General features: G+C 43.4%; 1 protein-coding gene across 6 annotated transcripts in view; it reads right to left on the reverse strand.

The window, feature by feature from the left end:
* The window catches only part of EFCAB7 (EF-hand calcium binding domain 7), a 1,178,320-nt gene that overhangs the window by 1,047,075 nt on the left and 113,438 nt on the right, over window positions 1–17,807 (reverse strand). For 2 of the 6 annotated variants that reach the window (XM_069641997.1, XM_069641998.1), the window contains exon 3: window positions 6–151. The exons of 3 other annotated variants lie outside the window; for them this stretch is intronic. In XM_069641997.1, the coding sequence (XP_069498098.1) occupies window positions 6–151 (146 nt within the window). Of the gene's footprint in view, window positions 1–5; window positions 152–11,738; window positions 11,823–17,807 lie in introns of those variants that run through there. One more of the 6 variants, XM_069642001.1, reaches the window with a different exon arrangement.

The following is a 17,807-nucleotide window of genomic DNA, read 5'->3' on the forward strand; positions in this document are numbered from 1 at the left end:
CTTACCCAAATGAAAAATTAATTTCCACAGTTGGGAACGGTTTTCCAGTCCTTTTTGATGGCTTTTCAACACCAAAAACCCTCAAAATGATCTGTGCAGGTGGACAGCCACGAGGCAAGACAGGAACACAGGAGCAGGCAAACCTTATGCGCTGTAAACAAAGTAAAAGAAATCCAAAATGGTGACAAGCCATTTAAACACTTCCTTCCCCTGGCTTGGAACAGGAAGCCAATTATCAGATCAATTTGAAAGTTTGCCTCAACCAATGAGAGGACAGTGAGGGCTTTTAAACTGAGGCTAAGATCCACAGACAGTGTCTGAGTTGGGAGCTGAGAAGAGTTTTGTTGAGAAAGCTGGAAAGCACTAGAGAAGTGGATCCACTTGAGCACAAAAGAGGGGTGTGCACCTATGAGGAAGAAGTGAAGTCCCAGGCCCCCAGGAGAGAGGTGTTTTTCAGTGAGGGGGAGGAGACCCACAAGAGCCTAGAAAGAAAGGGGAAGGGCAGAGCTCCTTGAGAACAAAAGAAGGACCTCAGGCCCATGGGAAGGGGTGGTGAAAAGTAGTAAAAAAGAGATATTGACTGATCTCTGGAAGAGGATATGTGCAGCAAAAGAGGAGAGCCCGTCAACCCCAGAAGTGGGGTGTGCTGTGAAGAGAGCCCTGTGAACAAGAGAGAAAGATGGAGAAAGCGGGAGAAACACTTTGATTCCCAGGAGGGAGGATATGTAACAGAGGTAGAGAGCCTCTAGGCACCGGAAGAGGGGAGTAAGTAAATATAGAGAAAGATAACTCTGCCAAGTGTGCCAAATGTACTCCCCTTATTAAAGTGAGGAAGCCTTACATTCATAAGAGGCAGAGAGGTTTTGTGGTTCCCAGAAGGATAAGACCAGAGCTCTAGAAATCACCAAGAAGGAAACCTCCCAATGTGGAACATTCTGTATGCTCGTGTGCCATGCTTCATATAAATTTTGCTAAGCTTCCAAAGAACATTTTCGTTACAGACATCCTGAAACAATGTCTATGAAAGTCTTACATTTTACTTTTGATTGATTAAACCTCTAACTTAATTTCAGTGTCAGTATTTCAGTTTTCCCGCAGCCATATGACAAAATACATCTTGAATTCATGATTTTGTTCTTCTGAGAAGTACTACCTTAAGAAATCCTCCAGAAGTGTAACCCACTTTTTAAGTATCTTATTTAGCGGTGGAGCAAAAGATATGTGATTCATTAACATAATAGGTTTCTTTGAGCCATTAACTACGAGGTTGTGGAATAACGAGCAAGGTCTTCCAAACCATTTTGCTCCCAGTGCAGCCATGAAGACAGTTTGATAAATGGGACACATTCTGCCAGGTGTATGCATGCAGCATTTACTCCATCCTAAGCTTTCACATTGTAATTTTCACATTTTATTTGCTTACACACGCTTAGAAATATTAGTCAAGAGCATCAAAGTAATAGGGATACATGATTATAGGATGTACGCTTAAGATATAATTAATGATAGGCCTAAAGGTCAGTCTAACAGATTGAGAGGTGTTTCACCAGGAAATATATTCGAGATGAAATGTTTCACCAAGTTCCATAATTGTATTCATTTAATACAAGTTGATGCCTCCAAAATCCAAACGGTCACCTGAAAAGAAGATTCCCAGAATGTTATTTCGGGACCTGTTCAGCACTTCAAACCAGAGCTCGCCATCCTTTCTTCTGTGCAGGTTTACAAACTCTATGATATTAATGGGTTTCAAATATAACCTGTAGTAGTAATATAATTGTATCCAGATGCCTCCATTCACACACACACACACACAACATAAAACACACTATATAATAATTAATCACAAATGAACACTGCAAGACAAATATACCATCATTGGTTAGGGACCAACCTAAGGTGAACCTGAACACCAACGCCTACCTTATGATTAACCAGTCCACCGCGGCCTATAGCTGCCTCCTACTGGGGATGTTATGGCAATTATAGTGGGTACATCGGTACCAATAGTAGCGCTGTGATTTAGGACGGGAAGAACAAAGAAACAGATCGCCCATGTCCGGTCTCCCGGGTTCCAGATCTCCTTTGGCCCATTTATGAGCCAAGTCCCGTCCAGACAGGCCATTGGTAAAGCCGAACGTCGGGCACTGGAAGCCAGGCCCACACACAAAGGAACAGGGTGGGGTTACTTACTCTCCAGCCCCGCAAGATGCTGCAAAATGGTCTTTGCATATGCCATATTCAGACCACAAGCTCTCTGGACCTAGAACAAGAATTCGATGGGAATGGATTTCTGCAATCGTGGTTGCGTTATGTTTTGTAGGACTGAATTGGACAGTCTCGACCTGCAGACATGCATACTCCAGGTGCTGGATCATGGTGAAGTAGCAAGGCCGACACTGTGGGTACAGGACGTTTAGTGTCACCATGCGTTGTGAGCGCAAGACTCCAGTCTACTTTTTCATTCAAAGCATCGGACAGCCACCATCAGGGTAAGCTCAAACAGAGGAGGAACCAGAGATGGGAGGAACTGAGTTTGGTTGCTTCAGAGACTAAAAACCGGTCATGTTTCCTCTCCCAGCGCCTGAATTGCTATGTGGACCTTTTCCTTCATGGGCATTGTGCTGAAAAACACGCCTGCCCGGCTGTCCCTCCTCTATACCTACCTTAAGTATAAAAGGCCTTCAAACGTTTATCACTTATGACAATTTCTCTATTTTAAAGTTGCATTGATATAGTCAGCAATGTCTTCTAGGACATATTTAGACAAGAAACAACAAGAGGTTTCCCCATAGAGATAAAGCAAGCATTGGTAATGCCAACAGTTTAGGCTTTTGTGTAGGCATGTGGAAGGCACTAGCCAATCACATCCATAGTGGAATTTATTATTCATTGTAGGTAGCAGGTGCACAATAGTTCGAATACCTGCCCATCTAATAGCAGTGCCTGGCAAAAGCTTAAAATGTGGCCACAAATCAAAAAAGTTGCCGTTGCCAATGCTTGTTTTTAACACGGCTTTGTGAAGGACACGCAGAGTGCTTATAAATTGAGTGGCTGAAGGCATGCCTGGTAAGACATTTGTATTACACCAGCAGCAGGTTTACAACTCCAATGAAGTCATTAACTCTCAGAAGACTGCTTTGAACAAACACTGGCAGGCACTTTGAATGCAAAGTCTGATGGTAAGGCTTGAGTAAAGGAAGCTCAAATAGTTCCCATGAGGAGTGGTTTGGGCGGGCAGAGGCAAAAATTGGTGGGATTGGCCATAGGGATTAGCATGGCCATGGTCAGACAATGGGTAGGCACATAACCAAAACACCTTCAGAGTCTGGCCTTCATTAGGATTTTACTGGTTCGGAAAAAATGCTGGTAATTCCATCACCAGCATTTTTTCCATACTGGCAAAACACAGGATCTCTCCGCTGCCCGCGATATGCCAGTAATACCAGGATATCAGGCGCGGGAGACAATCACTGGTATCCTACCTGTATACCGGCGGGATACCGGCAAAACTGCAATGAGGGCCAGTGTCGCTCCTTATATATGTCATTCCTTCCTATCTATACTCCAATAAATAGTTTCAGCTGATTTGGCATAAGCAATACTTTATAGCCAAATTAAAAAGGCTCTCCCAGAAAGGAAGTGTCTTGTTGAAAGAAACCTTGCATTGTGGTTTTCCCCCAGTCTGCTTTTGAAGGCAGAATGTGGTCAATAACAGTAGTTGCAAGGAATATAGGTTACTCAGAAATGCAAGGATTATTCCACACAGTAAGAATCCGTTTTGGTTCATCTTAGAGAGAGACACACACAAAGTCGGTGCCCTCGGAAAACAGGGTATAAAGCCGCACTGCGATTGTTCAGAACAGAGGTGTAGCTCATTCCAGGCTTCGAACGGGAAGCAGTGATTCAATCAAATGTTGCAACTTTGTGCAGACCAAAAGATAAAGGATGTAAAAGCTGCATAGTGATTGGCTAGGAGTAGAGGGTGCAGCCAGTTCCAAAGCATCAAACAAGTGAAACATATAACCACTAATGTGCCTACCCATTGCTTTAAAGAAACCGAACAAGACGAGGGTCACAGGTTGGTGAGAATGAGGTCATGTGCAGAAGTGTACACAAGACAAAGTCGATCAGGTGAAAGACGCACACTGCCCCCTGTAGGAAAACCACCTAGGAGTGAAATCATGAATAGTGAGCAACATGAGCATTCCAACCAAGAAAATAAAGAGCTAGGTATTCATGATTATAGAAGCAAAGAGTTAAGTAATATACAGATATAGTAAGGAATACATAAGATGACCTGACACCCATTAAATTATGTGTGTGTGTACATAAGTATTAGGACCACTCATGCCCACCCACACAATAGTACACATTTTAGATGTGCACATGGTCCCAAAGCAAAAGGCCAAGAAGCACACCCGATAAAGTCATGGAGACTCATCATGGGAAAAGAAGGCGATTGGTTGAAAAGGGCCACATGTTTCCAATGAGAAGTCGTAATATTGTCGCCAGTTGAACAGTCACAAGGGTGAGAAAGGTAAGCTGGTGACAACCTTTGGGGCCCATTCATTCTTTTTGTAGCCAGACTGTTTACACCTCATAAAGTGATTGGTCAATTGTGGTGTGTGAGGGGTCAGAAATGTGAGGCGGATAACTTTGTGAAGGCTTTTCAAAAGATGCCATTTTATTAACTCAAAAGGTTGAATTAAACACCTCACTATCCCTACGCTGACGAGGATTTCCCTGCCTAAAGGAAACACTCCCGCACACTTGTATACACATGAAATCAATAAGGAAATATGTGACAATTCAACAATAGCAAGTATAGCTAAATAATTCACTTCATAACATCTGTTTCTTCTTATAATCTGGGTGAACTACCCTTCCCCAGATTACAGCAGTCTTTTGTTTAACTGTTTAAAAAGGATAAGGAAACCCTGTCTTATAAAACAAAAAGAAGTTCTACTTCAGTTCTCTTTTAATCCTAATCCACTTAACAACAAAGTTCCAATTTGGATTCCAAAAGTTATTCACAATTGTTTAAAAAAGCTTTCCCTCTTTCCACTTGTAGTCAATGCCTTGAGACAGCTTCTTGTCATCAACAATGTCTATTTCAAATAAAGATCTTGAAATAGTTTCTCATAGTCAACAAATAATGTTTTAAAGCTTCATTAATTTCAAGACATGCGTCTGTCAGGATATTTTGCCACCACTTTTAGTTTCAGTACTATTTCACCAAAACCCTTAGTGATTCTTCAAATGATTTTTCATAAGCTTTATCCCACCACACTACTTTCAAAAACCTTCACCTGGTTTACTCCCATGCCAGGTTTACAACTACTAGCACTCTGTTCTGGTATACTCCCTTGCTAGAACAAAACCTGTTGCTACACAAGTTCTTGGACCTGGTATCCTTTCCTGCCTGTTAAGACAAACAAATGCAGATCTCCGTTTGGGTATATTCTCCTGCCCAAATCGAATCCATTGGCATAAAGTTTTATGTTCTGGTATACACCCTTGCCAGACAAACTACTGTTTCGAATTACTTCTGTGGGAAGGGTCAACTTCAAAATTATTAGCAATGTTTTCTGCTTCAAACAATTAGGTTTAAGGATTTCTTTAAGGGAATCAGGAATCATACTGGTGCCGTGTACTACACCTATGTCTTTGCCACAAGCAAGACAGGACATGCGCTCCTCTTCCTGAACCTCTTGTCAGAAGGCTGGTCCTCCTGCCACGGTTGTCACTTCTGTATTATTAACCAATCACTGATATTATTTTTCGCCTTCACAGTTCTTTGACAATGTATGGTTAAACCAGCTCGTACTATTAACATCCTCTACACATGGGCAATATTCTTCACAAAACACTTCAATGCTCAATGATCTTCTTTTGGCTTGGGTAACACTGGTTGTTTTTCATTTGCCATAATACAAGTCTTTGTTGGCTTTGGCAATAGTGGTTCGCATGCTCTTTTGAGGTGTTGCCCCTTTGTGTGATTGACTTTTATAAAAACCCAATATAACAGTCACAGTCTTCAGTTTGGATGTTTACGTTATTATTACAATTAATTCCAAACCTTCCAGCCACCCAACATGGCCGAAACATGTTTGGGGATGCTTGTGGTCTCATGCAGAAGGGATGTGACCAAGCAGTTCGGGATGGACTGCCAAGCCCGATTTGCATATTGTCATTCCCGTTTTGTAATGGCTTGGCAGGCGAAGAATGATGTTCTTGAAGGTTGCCCAGAGCAATGCCAGAGGTTTGGATTAATTCCAAACCTTACAGCCATCGCCTCCTTTGTTTTTCGTACATTCTTTTTATGCCAACTACTTTGATTTAAATCAGTTTCATATACGTCACAATGGTAACTTCTTTTATGTCAGTTAGGTGTTCAAAAAGGGGTTGGGACACGAACAACGGGCATTAACAGAGCGCTCTGGGGTCACAGTATAACAATTGACTCACTGGGTCTGGCGTGTGCATCCGGTTACCTCGAGCTCCTCTGCTTTGTGGTTTCTGCACAGCCCGGCAACCTCTCCTGTGCGGCTTCCCACGGCTTGCGGCTCCCAATTCAAGCTATCAAAGCTCTCCCAGCTATCCGGTGCTCACCTGCGAACTTTTCACAACGTGAGAAGTGGGGAAAAAGGTATGCTTTTTGCCGTGCAATCTCTGCAGATGAAATCCCGAGCACCGGTGACCCTCTCAGGACCGGCATTAACTTCTCTTACCGCTGTGGTCCCGGTGTCCTGGCTCATCCAAGATTTCTTACTCTGCTGCTTTGTGGAGAGTTCAAAACTCCTCCACCCGCTACTACTGCCCTCCTGTTGCTTCGGCTGCTTCTGCTTTCTCCATCTTGGTCTCCTGGCCTGCACATGAGGAAGCTTTTTATGCCCCTCAGCTACCCTGAGGTGAGAGTCATCAACCTTAATGGGCTGCACTTTTCAACCCCATGCCTCTGCAGCCCTCTTCTTCGTCCCAGTACTTTTGGAATTCTGGGACTCGAAGTCCACAACATTAAAATCAGTTTTCTCAATAGCATTTACAAAGTATTTTCCTCTCCTTATACATCTTCCTCAAAAGAGTATAAAAAGGATTAGACATATTTGGTTTTAACGGGGAAATAGATATTTCAGGATTTAAATAGGCAGCCTTTAAAGACTTCTTGGGATGATTTCCCTGGGACTCATTGTGTTTTCTATTTCTGGGATGTTAAAACTGTTACAAGAGTTTTTCTTACGCCTAATAGATAACTGGTTATGTTTATTTTCAGCCATACTCCGACAACTAACTTTAGGGGATAATAGTTCAGTTTGAAAACATGCCATTACATGGGTTGGCATGAATAATATTCCCTTCCTAGATGGAGACAAATACTGCATCTCATCCCACAAAGTCCTCCTGTTGCCCTGGATCCCATCACCCCCCACGTGATCCTCCCGACTAACACTACCCCCACAGTCAGGATCAGGAAGCGTCTCCCTTTTCCTGCCCACCTGAGGGGAGACTCTAGGCAGGGTTTTCGTGAGGATTCATCACAGGTGGCAGCAACCACCCAAGAACACTTGAGACGGAATAACCAATAATCTACTGAGTTATATGTTCCAACATGTTAACCTGTCTACTGTCCAATCAAACTTCGAGAAAAGAGATTACCCAATCATTAGATCATTGTAAAGAGGAAGTCATTAGCACGGCCACGAGAGATAGGATAGGCCAATAGGCCTAGGTATTGTATAGATTCACCTATAGCACAGCAAAGGCCATCCAATCAGATAATGTAAATTTATATGCATCTTGAACCCAAGTGTAAAAATCAACTCCACTTCTCAATATAAAAAGCCCCATTTAATGATGTAATGATGAATGCTTTTTGTATTGCTTCCAGCCAAGGGTGCGTGTAATAAACATTTGTTTTACTTATCTCGTGCACTTTATTGGCACATTGGATTCATTTTATATGATTAAGGTCTTTGGGCCTACCTTACTGGAGTGTGTGCGATATTTTTGTGTCTTGCTGTCCTTAATCTAAACCTGCCCCTCCCACGCCCCCTGTCAAACACTTGCTAAAATGGCCCCTCTATCATTAAGTCCACCCACTCATCCTTTAATGTACACAGATTGTTTTTCCACTGTGTAAAGTTCATGGCACAAGTCAAGGGAGCACGCGGGTGGCATATGTACTTGCAGCATATGACTGATGGAGAAAATCTTGGCAGGCAATTGTAGGTGCCTTACATGTAGTTGTACATTTTTTAGTACCCTTATATGTGTGGAAATCACCTTTGCAGGCTTCCCCAGCACTTCCTGTTCCTGCAGTGTGGGGTCTCCGAGCCACGCAAGGCTCAGCAGCCAAAGGTAGAGTGTGATAGCACGGCAGGTTTTAGGGACTAGTAAAATATCCCGCCTGCGCCTCTCATACAGCCACCAGACCTTCAGGCAGTGCCCCCTGCCATTCCTCGTGAATCAGTACTAGAAATGAAAAACCTATTTTAATGTAGTGAGGTCTCTTCCTATGAAGTCCTCGTAGCCAATAGTCACTAGAAATCACTTCCGATACCCTCCCCATTTTGGCGATTTCACGTCACTGTCTGGGCTACCAATCCATTTGATAAGTTAGCATTCATGGATGCAAGTGGATGCCCGGTCCTCTTATCTTCTCATCAGCAAAACCAATGGTCTGCCAACCCGACTTTTGCTAATAACTTTCCCTGTGAGAAACATACAGTAGTCCCAGCTACAGGGATCAAAGTGTTGGGCCCCATTTAGCTCTATGCGTGTAGCCCAAAAGCCTGGTTAGCTTCACACCAACATCACAAGCTACGTAGGACTCCTCATGTCAAATGATGCCATGCGTAGTGTGTGGGAGCGAGGGGCCAATGGGCCCCTCTCTACCGTCACTTCTCAGTACCGAACTTGGACCAAGTGCCTCTAAGTGGTGGGTACACCCCTTGCCCTTATGCAATACTAACTTTTAGTTATATTCGCGTAGATGGGACCACCGAGCAGGACACAGGGCATCCATTTTCTGTACCCCCTTTCGACTCCATCTTGGTAACTAGGCCTCACTGCGACAGTACAAAACGCATCTCTCCCCTTTGCCGCCGCCGCAGCCTGGAGCACATAGCCCCCACCCTCATCTCCACACCAACTGGAAAAACTCAGCGACTCCATTCTCACACTGAGGCCGGAGCTGCTTGCAACAAATAATGAATGTAACATATCCCTTTTCCTGTGAGATCACTGTCCTACATGTGAACCGACATGAGCCAAGCACAGAGCTCGTCCATCTCCACAAAAGTGTCCTTGCAAGGCATCCCTTTCATGTGCCAGACTGCCAACCTCGCTATGGACAGAGGGTATAGACCAAGGCCATTAAGCCAGCGGTGCGGGCTGCACTCCCAATCACCACAACGTGGTGTGTCTATTCTGTGTCGTTTGATCAAGAGAAATGACCAGTTTATCAAATTGTTGCAAAGTATGGCTGTTTATTCTTAGTTTAATATTTAGAAATTGTACATCTTAGTGAAAGCAGATGTGCAGGGTGAGCTCAAAAATGGCCAATGCATTTCTGTCATGCATGCTGGACGTGGTCCTACCTCCTACGCTCGTAGAACAGCTAGACCGTTCTATTCCAAATGGCGGTTGTTCGACACGTTGCCGGGAAAACGACGTTTGCGCTTTTCACGTCGCTAACTCACGTGTATTCTGCTTCGTCACGTGAACTACGGCATTGCGTATTTAAGCAGCGTGGAAACTTCACTCGCTGCTTCTGATCGAATCATTTGGCGTTGTGTAGCTGAACCTCCGGTCTGCATCCTTGCTGGTTACTACAGCTACCTTTTTGGCCTTCTATAGCGTGTTTTCCGCCACACGCTGATTCCTGGAGCTGTTTGGTTGCGTGTAAATCCACACGTTGTCTTCAAACGCGGCCGGCCTGGGCTGCGTGAATCCTGTTCGCGTGTAAATCCACACGCGCACGCTATCTTCAAACGCGGCTGGCCTGGGCTGCGTGAATCCTGTTCGCGTGTAATTCCGCATGCGCACGCTATCTTCAAACGCGGCTGGCCTGGGCTGCGTGAATCCTGTTCGCGTGTAAATCCACACGCGCACGCTATCTTCAAGCGCTGCTGGCCTGGGCTGCGTGAATCCTGTTCGCGTGTAAATCCACACGCGCACGCTATCTTCAAGCGCTGCTGGCCTGGACTGCGTGAATCCTGTTCGCGTGTAAATCCACACGCGCACGCTATCTTCAAGCGCTGCTGGCCTGGACTGCGTGAATCCTGCTCGCGTGTAAATCCACACGCGCACGATATCTTCAAGCGCTGCTGGCCTGGACTGCGTGAATCCTGCTCGCGTGTAAATCCACACGCGCACGCTATCTTCAAGTACGACTGGCCTGGACTGCGTGAATCCTGCTCGCGTGTAAATCCACACGCGTATGCTATCTTCAAGCGCTGCTGGCCTGGACTGCGTGGATCCTGCTCGCGTGTAAATCCACACGCATATGTTGTCTTCAAGCGCTGCTGGCCTGGACTGCCTGAATCCTAATCGCGTGTAAATCCACACGCACACGCTCTTTTCGTCGCGGCTGTCCAGAACCGCGTGTACTTTGTTTATACCCTAAAAGGAGCGCTATTTCCAACTCCTGCACCTGTGTTATTAACAGGGGGATTGATTCACTTCTATACTTTACACTACGTGGGAAGGAAACTTTCAAGGATAATTGGAAGGTGACAGTGAACAGTACTTTGGACGCTATCCTGTGGTGCATCAACCCGGTATCTAGCGTGAGCCTCGTTCCGTTTGGGATAAGTCTCCCTTACTAATCTTCCCTTCCTTGTCGTTTGTTCTACCTTGGATTCCGCAAGAGACTCTGCTGGATTCATCTGCCCTAGACTCAAGGTCAGTGTGTGCATTCATGACATTTCCTATTCCATCATACCCAGGTTGGGACAGTTATTCATGATACTTTATTTTGTTCTAGGCTGACTTCTTATACCTTACCCACGCCCTTTCCAGTGATCCATCGCTCTGCCTGTTTTACCAGTCAGAGAGTTGTATCATTTGGAAGGTCTTAACTTGACTTCACAACTATCAAAACGCGTGAACAGGGATCCGGAAGACCCTACCACCTGTATCCTTTTAAGTACCGTATCCTTTTCAGTTAATACTTGGTGCTTTCTGACAATTTCGGAAACTGAATTCCTTCGTCAGGGCCAGCTCATACTCAAATTATTGAGATCCGAATGTCGGAAATAAACAAACAAATCTATTACCCGCAATTCATAACATATAAACAACAGTAGTTTAGTAAAAATACAACATTTGTCAGGTTAATTCACAAAAAAATGTGTAAAAAAACAAGTAAACAAAGCAATCAACAAGTACATTATCATGGTTGCAGCATTCCAATATACTGGGTGTAAGTACCCCGTATTCAAAAAGCATAAATTTCCAAACTCGATAACCCAAAACGTGATCGATTATATGTATGTAAAGACATAAACACATACCAATATCGTATATGATGGTAAAAAAAGCAAAAATACATAACTGCAAAGCCGTACCATTTGTGTAGTTGGATTGGCATATCGTTAAATCACCATGATGATCAAGCACCAGAACGAATAGTAAAGAGAGGAGAGGTAGAAGAAAAAACAAAGAAAAAACAAACAATGAGCTATTTCTTTCTCTACGGTTTAGTGAAATCATTCAAATGATAATACACTAACCTTGCCGTAAAAACAGCATAAATTCAAATCTTGAAGAAGTCGTCAGGGTAATGATTCCTGAAAAGCGTTGCTAACCACGTGCAGACTCGGTCTGAAAGAGACATGCACCGTGGTGATTAGCTCACTGATACGTAATATGTTTGCAGAGCACAAGTGTCTCTAAATGCTATTGTGCAGTGTCCAGAAGGGGAAAGTATTTTACCCAGCAACGGCAGGCGACTGAATCCACGGGGGACGCCACAAGGGCACGCCCTGCGCGTGCCTAATACTTATACTTGTTTACCTTAGGTTGCTAAGGAAACGTCAAAAGCCGTAGTGAATGCGGCGGCCATAGTAGAGACGCTACTAATGAACATAGTGAGTATAAAGGAACCAGCGTTATGGTGCGCGCTGTTAGCGTCAATACTGTAGTACACCAGCTCAAACTAAAAAAGTAATTAAGAATGTAAAGACGGTACTATCAACAGCTCGAAATAAAGCGCTGCTCAGTTTACTCATATAATATAGTAAATGATATTTAATGGTGAAGGATAGCAACATATTGAGAATTAGTAAAAAAGTGCTCTTAAAAAGATAGAGTCCGAAAGCCGGATAGGGGGGGGGCGGTGATAGACAAGCTGTGTCATGCGCTCCAACTCAATGATAACCTCAAGAAGAGGTGAAAATGAGGAGCAGCGAACCGTGAACGAGAAAAGTTCAAGGTGTTGAATCTAAGAATGCCCTCAAATTCGAATCAGCTAGAAAAGAGCAAAAAAAGTAAAAGTGAAACAAATTAAAATTACCTAACAAAGAGGAAAAAAGTCAAAGTGAAACAAAGTCGGAAACAAAAGGCGACGTACTGGAGATAGGACAGTTCATGAAAGGTATGAAGCCCATCCAACAGACCCCCCAGCTAACATTAGACCCCGGTGCAGTATATCGTGCCTAGTACTAACAAATGCCACATACCTGAGATTCTTGTGAGACTAACCCTATAGTTCAATGACAGTATTGTAGTGGTCAAGGCTCTAAACCTGTGACCTGTGTAACCCAAATGTGTAGCTGGTGTAAGCCCTTGAGTGATTTGTATAAACACATGATACACTACTAAGAGTCTTTTGATTAACTGTTATTTAGTGCATGCATTATTCAGAATGTATTTTCTTATCTTAGATAGTGACCACTGTGTTTCACAGCGACCTGACCTTCACCCATCCGGAGCACAATGTCGGACGTCAATCCTCCCGCCAACCCAGCAACCAACCCAGAGGAAGAGATGATGCCCACACCTAAGTCACCACCACGGCTGACCAATCCTGGTCCAACGTAGCATCATATGTCAAAAATGTAGATGTACTATATAAATGTGTTGTAACTTATGCGGGCAGAGCGCTCTCAGAGATCTAGATAAACCTTCCTTGGAACTTTCGCAGCCTGTGCTTTTGTGCCTTATTCCCTGTCCAGGGAGTGTCTGTCTTATTTATTTTACATGTGTTAGACAGGGTGGGCAATAACAGTAGCATCAACTGTCTGTTTAGGAAGGTGTTCAATAGAGCGTTTGGACATGCCCATAAGAGACAAAGCATAATGAGTCGTGTACAATTGATATCAAGATACAGCAGTGTGCATCTCATGTGGAAGCTAGATTTGCAGCACACCAATGAACCAGCTCTCATTTCCCAGAGGTAGCTCTTCACTACTGCTTTGTGCCGATAGAAAAGAGCTTCGTTTAGCTCCTGTTATTCAGATCTTTATTTCAATTGTTGTTTGCAGGTCACCCTCTGCCTGCCTCGGTTATGATGCCAGCAACCAGCGGGTGGACACTGCATGGGCAATGCGAGTTGCAGAGGGGCAGACGCTGTATGAACAATGCCATTCTTGGAGGGGCATACACTGCCTCCCGAAGAACCATTCTCACTAGGCTGGATGCAAATGGGCGCTGAGTGGGGCTAACTAGCTTTAATGGAATCTGTCTCGAATATGTTAATTTGGAAATGTAGTATGTGGTCTTAATGTGCTAAACGGTCCTAATGAACTGCTTAATTATATGCAGACTCATAAGGGAACGTTTCATTGGTAGCCTTACATTTACCTGCCAGAACCAATCACAGAATAAGAATAAGAAAAAGGACATATTTAGCACTACAACTATTGACCATTTTAAAAGCCGGTTGACCACTTTATAGAAACATAAATAGCAATATCATTCCCTTCTACTATTGACGATGGTGTTTAACAAACTATGCAGGTTGTAAACTTGCATGTCAACCACACAGACACAGCGGGGGTCAGTGTTTCACTGCAGAATTTTCAAATGTTGGGGGTATAAATAAAACCGTTACATTTTTGTTGAAAGGAAGGACAGCTATGATGTGCACCAAAAGTACATGACAGATACATGATCTGAACAGGAAATTTAGGAGTGCTGGAGTAAAGAGGATCATGGGAGAAGAGCACCGCAAAACATATTAGAAATCCACTCTAGAGACACTCATTTTTGTATATCCAGGTTATCTGCTTGGCTTGTAGCTTGAAAATATCCTAGTAGACCCAGGCTCTGGTTGGGACGTATGTGTGCTCAGCCTTAGAACACCAGTTAAGTAGAAGATCAGGTTTTCCAGAAGCATACTTGCCAACAGGACCCGTTACAGTCCGTAGGCAGGGTCGGACTGGGGAATAAAATTGTCTCGGGCGCTTATTAAAAATAAGGCCCACAGTTGCAAATGGCAATATATTCCTTTTGTGACAGACCGAGTAGTACTCAAGGGGGAGGTTTTTGATAAAATGTGATGCAAATTGTGCATTTTAAAGAATAGTTATTCAGTAACAATGTCAAAACTACTAGCCGTGTATTGAAGTAACTCATAAAACTAGCCAGAACTGGCCAAAAAAGTGGCCCACTTTGACCAAAGAAACGGGCCCACAGTAGCATTATGCATTTTGGGTATGGGCATTGCCTTATTGCCCTTTGGGCCAGTCCGAGCCTGTCTGTAGATGCTTATCCTGTCCTGGTTGTTTTCTTTGAATTCTGGGATTCGTAGTTTCACTTTTCTCATTATGAAACTATGACTACAAGTCCCAGAATGCAAATAAAAAACTAGGACTAGATAAGTATCTGCAGATTGGAATGGGTCATGTTAGCAAGTATGCCGAAGTGCTACATGCCGCATTTAACCAGTGAAATAACACCCCTGAGCAAGCCACCCAGCTAGTATTGACAATTGAGATAAGGCAGAAGAAGCGCAGTTGAAATTGGACTACATGACAAAGTGGGTAGGGCAAGTCATTAGCATATTGTAGTGATCAACGATAACACTTGTTTTAAGTTTTATTGGTTTCAAACCAAAAAAAAAACATACAATTTCTAGTATCAAACGAAAACTTTAACAGTCCCCCCCCTAAAAAATGTAATTTAAAAAAAAATAATAATAAATAGAAGAGAATCCAGGTGTCTACCTTCAATCATTCGCAACTTCGGGCCATCATTGTCACACTCTTACCGTTCCCTTCCCAAACGCTAAACCCCATATAAAGCGGGTACCTACATTATACACCTATTTCGCCATCCTCTTTTTTGGCCTATCATTGCATTTATAAATTTCAGCTTTGCCAGGGTAGGAACTTTTTGATGGCCAATCAAGATCCAATCCCAATATTCCTCGGGGCTTAGAGTTCCCCTCCTGAATGCTCCCATATATAAATTGCTTGTTCCAGGTTGAGGTTTTCACAAACCATAGCTATATGATAGAGGGATTCTACCACTTAATTTCTCTTGTTGGCATAGTATTCATTCTACAGCGAAGAAGTAGGTCTCTGTAGAATGAAGATGGAAACGTACATAGGTATGCTGGGGGTTAATTTAAACTTTTTCTCTCAATCTACCATTTAAATGTGTTTGGCAGAACGGGCCTTGCTTACATGGTTTTAATCCAGTCAGCTCTTTCCAGATGGGATTTTACCTTCAACGGGTTCCCCTTTAGCAAGGCCAGATCTACCTCCAAGAGTTGTAGTACTTCCCTCATGGCCACATACCAGCCTGATAACAATTTTTCCTTAGGATCCCTTTCTAGATGTAATATGGAGTAAGAGCCAACAGGCTCTTGCATGATGCGTTTCCTAAAAAAAAGATTTCCTTGTACAGGACAATGGATGCCATTGATGATAATCTCGAATCATGGCAATTTTTTGCTGTCGAAAAGCAGGTGGGTAGCCTTACATTTTTTTGCCACAAGTGAACTTCCATTTGTTTAGATTCGGTAAAGTCTCAGCCCCATAGGTGAGAACTTGTATGACCTTTTGTTGATAAAACCTTAACGTCGGTAGTATAGAAAAGGCCCCATAGCGTCTGTGGATGACAATTCTTTGATTCATAAGGGATTGAAGTTTTAATTTCAGCCAAGATACATGGGTGCTTTCATTGATATTTCTGTTAATTTTCACAACCAAGTATGTAATTGCATCAACCACCGCATGTTACCGGCCTTCCAGGAGAACACTGTTTTCTTCCTTTTCCTGGCTGCTGACATAATCATAATCTGGGATTTCCCTAAATTCATTCATTTTCATACCGTTGATGTTCAGGTATTCATTAAAGGCTACTATTCTCCTTTGCAGACCAATTTCTGTTACATCTAAAAAAAAAAAGCAATATCGTCTGCATATAGTAGCCTTGCCAAATCACTTCTTCATTTTTGGTGGAAAAGCCTGAATGGTATTTTGCGAGCTACCTAGATCTGATAAGTATATACAGAATAGAATAGGAGCAAGCACACATCCCTGTTTCAGACCCCGAAAGGTCCAGATTTTCCTGGATAATCGACCATCGGGTCCCAGTCTGACCCGAATAGATGTCCCAGAGTATAGCGCTTGCATTGCGCCTCTATGATGGCGGCTGGACAATCCGATGCTTTCAGTTTTTCCCACAGGCGGTTTCGATCTACTCCATCAAATGCTTGGTGTAGGTCTAGGAAGGCCATATAGATTGTAGTATTAGTTGATAGGGCTCTCTGAGTAGATTCAGGATAAAGAGATTTAACTGGGTCCCCACCCCCCTTTAGAAAGCCTGCGCGTCTGGGGTCTAAAATTCCCTTGTTAAGTGCCCACTTGTTAAGATCCCAAAGTATTAATGAGGCAAAAAGCTTTCCTAGTGAGATAAGGAGGGCAATAGGACGATAGTTCTTTGGATCTGTCCTATCGCCCTTCTTGAATATGGAGATCACCCATCCTCCTCGCAGGGATTTAGTTATCTTATGGTTTAACATTATCTGAGTGAATAGTGAGAAAGCAAAGCTTGCCCATGCTTCTGGGTTGCTTTTCATCTCACTATTAGAAACCCCATCGGGACCTGCCACACTAGATGTACGGAGCTTCTTAATCATGGCTACCAGATCTTCTTTGGCAAATTCTAATCGCCAGCCATTAACCCTCGCTCTCAGATTCTGGAGGTCTAGTTGCTGGAGCCATAAACAGATTAGTATAATGATTTACCCAGCATTCTTCGGACACTCCCCCAAATAGATGGTGTCTTTTACTGCCACCTATGTTGTCTATTAACTCCCACAGATTACGGGAGTTATTACTACAGATTGTGCGCAGCATTGTTTCCGCATCCTATTGCTTAAATATCAGTTTATGACTCTTTATCCAGTTTTCATACGTTTGACTACATGTTTTAAGGAGTGACTCAGTTGAGGGGGATTTCCCCATTTTAATTTCCTCACCTCAGATCGATAAAGCCGGCACCGTTTTACTAATTCCATGTCATAAGTATGTACAGGAACTAGGTCAGGCTTTCGTTTGGGGTCAATTTTTTAAATAAATCCAGATAGGGTCCATGCATATTCTACCAATTTCCCATCTTTGGAAATTTCTTGTTTTAACCATTCTGCCAAGAGCAGGGTAACGGCCGAGGGGATTTCTAATCTATTCAGGCCTTCATTGATTTAATGGGAGGCATGAAAGTTGGCTTGGCCCGGCCCTAAGGGGTCTAATAAAGAAAGATAATAAATTTTGGTCACTCTGGCGAAGGGGGTGGGGGTGGGGTGGGGGGTCGGAGGGGGAGGGGGGGGGGGATCACCTCAAATCTTGATA

Source organism: Ambystoma mexicanum, chromosome 1q, assembly GCF_040938575.1.
Source record: "Ambystoma mexicanum isolate Mex_15411 chromosome 1q, UKY_AmexF1_1, whole genome shotgun sequence".
Taxonomy (NCBI): Eukaryota; Metazoa; Chordata; class Amphibia; order Caudata; family Ambystomatidae; genus Ambystoma; species Ambystoma mexicanum.